Raw genomic sequence first — 6,962 nt, 5'->3', positions numbered from 1 at the left:
TGTGTATTGATTTTAACAGTGGTTTTATGCAGTGATGTATCTGGCAAGCTTCAAAAAGTCTATGAGATGGTCAATAGCTGTAACAGTGCAATGTATTCTAAAGTCTAATAAAAGCAGAGAGGGGTATTGATTAGTCATAATAGTTTGTGTGTTTATATGTCTGTTTAATGTTTCCAAGAATTCTGAAATAAAAATGTAATGTTTTTTCATGAAGTCATACAGTATATTGTTCTGCAAGTGTTATTTCCTGTACATGCAAATGTCGGTTTTCTGTGTAACTCATGGTTCTGTGCTACAGAAGACGAGGAGATATTTTTACTGGAGTGAAAGGGGGAGGATTTGCTTCCTTCTTGTTCTCCAGCACAAAAGGTTCAAATCTAATCACACAAGAATTCTGTGCAGAAGTAAAGAACAGCTTGCACTCTCTGCCTTGTACTGCGGGGCCAGTTAATTCAAAGGATGAAAATGCTCGTAAGACGTTGAACATATCACAGCAAACTTACCTGAGATGGGGAGTGTGGGTGTGTTTGGCAGGTGTCTGAGGCTTCCAGGCCGCCGAGCAGTAGGATCTCATTTTCTTTCGGCTGGTGGACTGTAAGTAATTCAACAAGCTTTGGCAGATCTGGAGACACCGATGCCAGTTTCTGCAGGACACATGCCGAGCACAGAGAAAAACAATGCTGGATAATAACAAAAAACCTTGTCTTTGAGTGACTTCAAAACTGAACATAATGTGTCTCTGTGCTTCCAACTCAGAGAAACATAATTACAAAATCCTTCCTGTGAGAAGTCTTGAACCATGTGGAATGATTATTGATCGCCCACCAGTGTCACCACCAGTTGCAGAAGACTGCAAAATCTGCATATTATCTAAACAAATCAACCCTCTAATTCTGGGTAATGATCCTGAATCCATGGCAACTCAGCCAGTGTTTATATGTGAAACACAATGAACTCCTGGGAGATGAAAAGTGGGTGGAAAAGAAAAGGGGAGCACGCAGGAGGGACAGGACGAGGAGGAGGAGGCGAAGAACGAATGTGAACGAGGAACCAGCTCACCTTGCTGTTTTTGTCATCACGACAGTCCGTTTTCTGAGGGTCCAGATTTACAAAACAGATCTGAGAGAGAGAGAGAGAGAGACAGAATGTTACAGTGACAGGCAGATTATACAACAAGTGCCATTTCTTTGTCACAAATGCTGGCAAAATGAGAGGTTTCCTGTAAGTGACTTCCCATTTAAAACTACACCAGCTGTCGTGTCTGAATAACCACTTTAAGTCACTGTCTCTCAGTGGCAGAGCCCTTTCTGATAAGACTTCCCTGTGTCTCGGGGGCTGCTAGCAGCAGGTGTAAACCAGCTACAATTGTCTTTCCATCTCTGTCTCTCTTTTCCTGCTGTCTCCACTCCCTCACTCTGCCTCTGTCACACTCTGTGAGCCCTTCTCTTCCCCCCCCTCACCCGCCTTCGCCTCTGGCTGCAGGTTCATTGGTCTGTGATGGAGTCCTCGTGTCAGTTTTGGGAGTCTGAGACTGTCCGATGTCTGTTGTTTGATTCTAAAGCACACAAGGCTTCTGATCTGAGTCTGCATAGCCAAGTTAGTCCTGTGTGGCTAAAAGGATAAAGCATTGCAGCAGCAGCATTTGAGGGGGAGGGGGGTTAGTTCCCACTTGAGCATCAATACTCTGCATGTGTGTGCAGGGTACTGTGAAGTGATATTTTTGTGTCTCAGTCAGGGACATATACTATTCTATATATGTTAAACATTTAAATACTACCATGCTTGTCAGTGCTAATCAAACCTTATCGTAATGTGAGTCACTGAGGCAGTCTCAGTATTTTCAATGTAAAACAAGCACAGTTAGGATTTTGTTGTCTCTCTTTTACTTCTGCCATCTCCATATCAGCTCTACCTCCTGCTATCTCCCCCCTCTTCTCGCCTCTCTAGACCTGCAAAATATATATATATATATATATATAGTTTCAAATAATCACATCTTGACACACGTCACTGTTTGAAATCATTTTCTTTGAACTGCCTGAGGTGTGCATGATTCCTCCTGCCGGGTTTCTTAACAGCCTCAGCACTTGTGAGATAGCATGATTGTTATCTTTTTTTTTTTTTTTTGTGACTGTGTTGTATTCAACAAGATCTTTTCCCAGAAAGTCATGTACAGGTATAGACACCATAATAGATCCTGCATATCATGTTGTCTGTCCGTTTTCTAGCTGCAGATTTGAAAGTGAAGCAAAGAAAAAAAAAAGACTGCAATAAATAGGTCAATATATTCATGAGTTGATATTTCAAAATAAGGCTGTAATTTTGAGGCACTTTGCATATTTTCCTTTCTTTAAAAGACAGCGGGTGTGATTCATCAAAGTAAAAACTAAGATTAAGAGGGACCAATACCAGGAAACAACAAAACAACATCACATGAGTGAAAATGTCCTTCGGTAATGCAGCACTTTCACAGCGGGCCAATTTCCCCCTCACCTCCAATCTGGCATCCTGCAGTCAAACACAATATTTTCCAAACTAGCACGTCTAATGTGATGAAAATTGCCGCTTTAAAATGGAGTCAGTCAAGTATATAAAAAAAAAAGCGAAGTCAATGACAGCTGACAATGACAGAATATTTGAAAAGGTTTCCCCATCTCACCTTGATCATACCAAGTGTGTTCATGTGAGTGTATGCATGTTTTCCTCCTCTGCCCTTCATGGACTGCACATGTCACCTGTAACATTTATCTGAATGCCAAGAGGTCTTCTCTGTTGTTACCTTTCCCTCAAAATAACAGCCCGAAGAGTATGAACAGTTTGCTCATTTGCTGCTGTTCAGATCAGTTTAGTGAATGTGATGAGGACCTGTCAGAATAGCTGTTAAATGTCAATGACACACACATAGGATCTGAGATTATTCTGCACCGCGCACTGAAAACAGTACATCCACTGTATGTGGATCTAGATATACTGTATCCTTGTATAATACATGTGCAAGCACAGGCTGCAGAACTCTTTCATTTCTATCCATACCACAACATTAGAACAGGAGGTACGGGGCCCTTGATCAGGAGAACTCTGGCGTTGGTGCCTTTTATTGATACTGGAAATTATCCCAGCAAAGCAGCAACGACACCTTCCCTCTGCCAGCACGTCGCCTGCAGATAACAAACAGACTGAGGCGAAAGCAGGGCGAGTGAGCCAGGAATTTGACCTTGAAAAGGGTTGAAGCAATTTAACCCCATCAGACGGCGAGAGCTGCAAGGCAGTTGTTCTAAATTTGGGAGGCAGAGGACCTTCTAGTCCTCTCTGTGTCCGTGTGTGAGACGAGCCCAGGGACATGCTCCGATTCTATCACTTTTTCACAGACATGCTAGACAACACTCGCATGCATCAGCCTGTCTCTGAAGGACTGACCATGTAAACATCAGCATAGGAATACAAAGAGCGAGGGATGAAAAGACAGAGAGGGTGAAAGTAATAGCGTGATGTGGGGCTAAACGAATACTGTGAAAGCAAAGTAAAACGCTCAAAGGCTTGAAAGGTGCTCTGGATGAGAGAGATAGGCAGTCATAACACTGTTAGGAGGTATAGTGTAGACTGTAAGTTTAGACAAGACTACACAGTTAACCATACAATTATCTTTTTGGCCACTTGGGGGCAGTAAAAACAAGTTCTGAACACAACACCGCCATTCTGATATATTATTACCTTTTAAGATGATGAAGACAAACACACCCAGCAGATGCAGAGCATATTAGCCTTCATTTGCAGTTGTGTATCTGGCAACCTTATGAATCTGAGATACTTATAACATCCAAGCAAAAAAAACAACATATTTATGTTCAACATTCTTGATATAAACCTCTGGATTTTCCCATCATGGTATGCCCACTCTGTAGCAGCAGCAGAGACCTTGGTGTCTCTCCAAGCTTTCTCGCATCACTAGGTGCTCAAACTCATGTTAATCTGCAGCTGTGTTCAATATCGGCCCAGCCAGCCAAAGTGGAACTCAGGGTGACTCTGACCACCTGTGCTGATGCAGCACAAGACCAAACTGGACAGCAGCAACCAGGGATCTCTAACCAGCCTCTGAGGCAACGGGAGGCAACGGTAAGCAGCAGAGGCATGATTTAGTTTCACCTTCAGAGAAATGTGAATGCTTGAATAAATGGTTCTGCAAGGTGACATGAAGGCCGTCCTATGGACTCTTTTTTAAGGGAAGACCAAGCCAGTAAAATAAAGTAAAGAGGTTATATGCTGTGGTTTTCTCCAGTCACTGTTAGGGCTGCTTTATTTTCATTCTTGACCTTGAAAATAGTAGTTTGACAGATCAATCCCAACTTTCTTGTTCTTTCTCCCACCCACTTACAAGCTTACAAACTTTCAACCATATTGCACAGTGGATGGAGTTTGTGCAGAAGTCATGAAGGTCGATCTGTTGACGTGTGAGCTCTGCAGTTGTTTTCCAACCGTTCAGTTGGTAGGGGTGTGGATCCACAGGATTCAGCTATGGCATATTATTACTGGAGGTACTGTGTGTGTGTGTGTGTGTGTGCATCCAAGACACACACACACACACACACACACACACACACACACACAGCAATTGTCCCAGTATATTTGTGCATAAAATCCTATTTGGCCTTGGACACACAAAACTGTCAGGCAAGCAGATTTCTTTCTTTTTCAGATACTTAGCCCCAGTTTCAGTACAACATTATGTGCACAGACGTGGCCAATATGAGAAATCAGTACAAACATGTCAGTCTCCTTTGTCCATCAAAGCTTCATCCCTCCTCAGCAGCCCTCCCTCTCTGCTCACTACTCTGATCCTCCCACACACAGCTGCTGCTCTCAGTTCTTCTGTCTCCCTTTTTTTTCTCCCTCAACTGTGACTTTTTTTTTTTTTTTTTTTTGCTCTTTTCATGATTTGAAACATAAAACTATTTTTATAGTTGTGTGGTCCTTCATTTTTCTGCGTGCTTATTTATGTTTATGGTCAAAATCAACAATGAAAGGTGGCTACTTAAAAGAATTAGTGAAATAATAACTTATGTTTTGGCAGCAGGTGGATCAGCCATACACAGTCACTGGACTTATATACAGGCTTCTACTGATCATATAACCGTAACAAAGTTCCTTTATCCCTCCATTTGTGCTGTCATTGTCTTCTGTCCAAAATTTAAAAATCTGAGGTAAGTTCCCATTTCCCACTCCAATGTGAAGCTCTACTGGTGCTACATGGAAAATGTCCGTAATGCTGCCACTAACAATGGTTCATCAGAAAACTAAACATGGCTCCCTCCATTGTAAAGTGTTTTGACTTATCTCAGTGGCTGGTAACTTTAATTATATTCCATTTTAAGTTTAATTTAATTCAAATGAAGTTTGGGGGGAAACAACATTAAGGCTCAGTGACTCTGCCATATTAAGTTTGTGATGTGACCCACAAGCTAAACAGTGCTGGTGCAGAGACCAGACAGGCATGCTGATCTAATGTACTGGTGACTGTAAACAACCTTATTTTGTGTTCATAAATTTAAGGACGTGCTGATTTAATGCATAACATCAGCTGTTCACGAAGCATAACAGGAAATACCACATGATGAAATTCCACATGCTGCACATTGAGGTTGTTCAGGCTTTTACCTCTGACTGAGCTGCTTCCTTTATCTGCTACTTTGCTTCAAGTATTTTACAAGTAAAAGTGAGATATGCACCATCCTTGAATACAGATGTGAAAAGAGTGTGTACTTGTATCATCAGCAGTGCCTTTCTACTGCTAGAAGAAATAGGATTTATGCAGTAAAATGGGTGCTCAATGTCAAACACACACACACACACACACACACACACACACACACACACACACGCACACTCATTTAGTCACAATTAATGTTTGGCTGTGAGTGGCTCAGCTAGGAGCCCCAGGCTGAAGTGAACATCAAGAAGCCAATGCTGTCCTGGTTCTTCTCACGACATGAATAATATGGATATGTTATGGAAGAACAGAGGATGTATAGAATCTCTAGGGAGTGTATACATTCTCCTGTGGGTAATATAATATATACATTCACCAGAGGATCCTACATTTATCAGTAAATATGGATAGGAACATGTTCATACAAGAGAACAAAAAACAAAAAACAAAAAAAAAAACAAAACAAAAAGGACTCTGAGGAGACTGGTTAATAGCAGGTTATGTGTGGACGACTGGTGGATGCTGAGAAGCCTCTGTTCTCTTTGAAATGGATACATTTTAATGTTGTTTTCACATGTGGAGAAGTGCTAAGATATGTTTTTACCACAATGTTTTTCACAATGTTTGCATCACCATCAGAATATTTTTTGCTCTATATCAGGATAAGAGTGCATCAGAAATAAGACGTCTTTGTTTAAACAGTAGCTTAACACTAAAAAAAAACTTTTTAGAGTCAGTAAATGACACGTACGGTCACTTTAATACTCTATCTATTGATCCTGGTCCCATTCTGCAGTGTTCAATACAACTGAAGTTATTTTCCTCTATCCAGAGAAAACCCTACACTTCTGTCTTCTAGACCATCCCCCAAAAAATCTGTGAAATATCTACAGTATGTAGCCTTGGGTCTCTTTGCCTCCCCAAAAAATAAGCAATCGACTGCCATTGTTGTGGACAGTCTGGCATATGGAAAGATTTTAAATACAGTATGCAACTGATACCAGTGCTAAAAAATATTACAGTAATCATAATACTACCTCTACTACTTCTAAGCTGGTAGTTTACAGTGTTTACAACAAATTTACAACTACACTGCCTCTCATTCTTTGTCCATTGGTCTGTCCCTCTCTGGACTATCACTTGGCATTATTCTTGCATAGTGAATATTTCTAAATAAATTTTCCTGAAATAAATGAAAATATCTTACACTAATTTGAGAAGGGGGTTGGAATAGGGCCCCTCACCTCACTTGTGCTTT

The 6,962-nt window shown here is 41.1% G+C and overlaps 1 protein-coding gene across 6 annotated transcripts in view; it reads right to left on the bottom strand.

Moving 5' to 3' along the window:
* sphkap (SPHK1 interactor, AKAP domain containing) overlaps positions 1-6,962 on the bottom strand; it is a 113,759-nt gene that overhangs the window by 11,016 nt on the left and 95,781 nt on the right. For all 6 annotated transcript variants that reach the window (XM_071497133.1, XM_071497132.1, XM_071497138.1 and 3 more), the window contains 2 exons: positions 1,060-1,119; positions 504-644 (listed from right to left, as the gene is read on the bottom strand). In XM_071497133.1, coding sequence (XP_071353234.1) covers positions 504-644; positions 1,060-1,119 — 201 coding nt within the window. The remainder of the gene's footprint in view (positions 1-503; positions 645-1,059; positions 1,120-6,962) is intronic.

This window comes from Trachinotus anak, unplaced genomic scaffold (genome assembly GCF_046630095.1).
Source record: "Trachinotus anak isolate AG129_WGS33_773 ecotype Australia unplaced genomic scaffold, CSIRO_AGI_Tana_v1 ptg000014l, whole genome shotgun sequence".
Classification (NCBI taxonomy): Eukaryota; Metazoa; Chordata; class Actinopteri; order Carangiformes; family Carangidae; genus Trachinotus; species Trachinotus anak.
The sequence above is the reverse complement of the archived record's forward strand: the minus strand, read 5'-3'. Positions and strand labels throughout refer to the sequence as shown.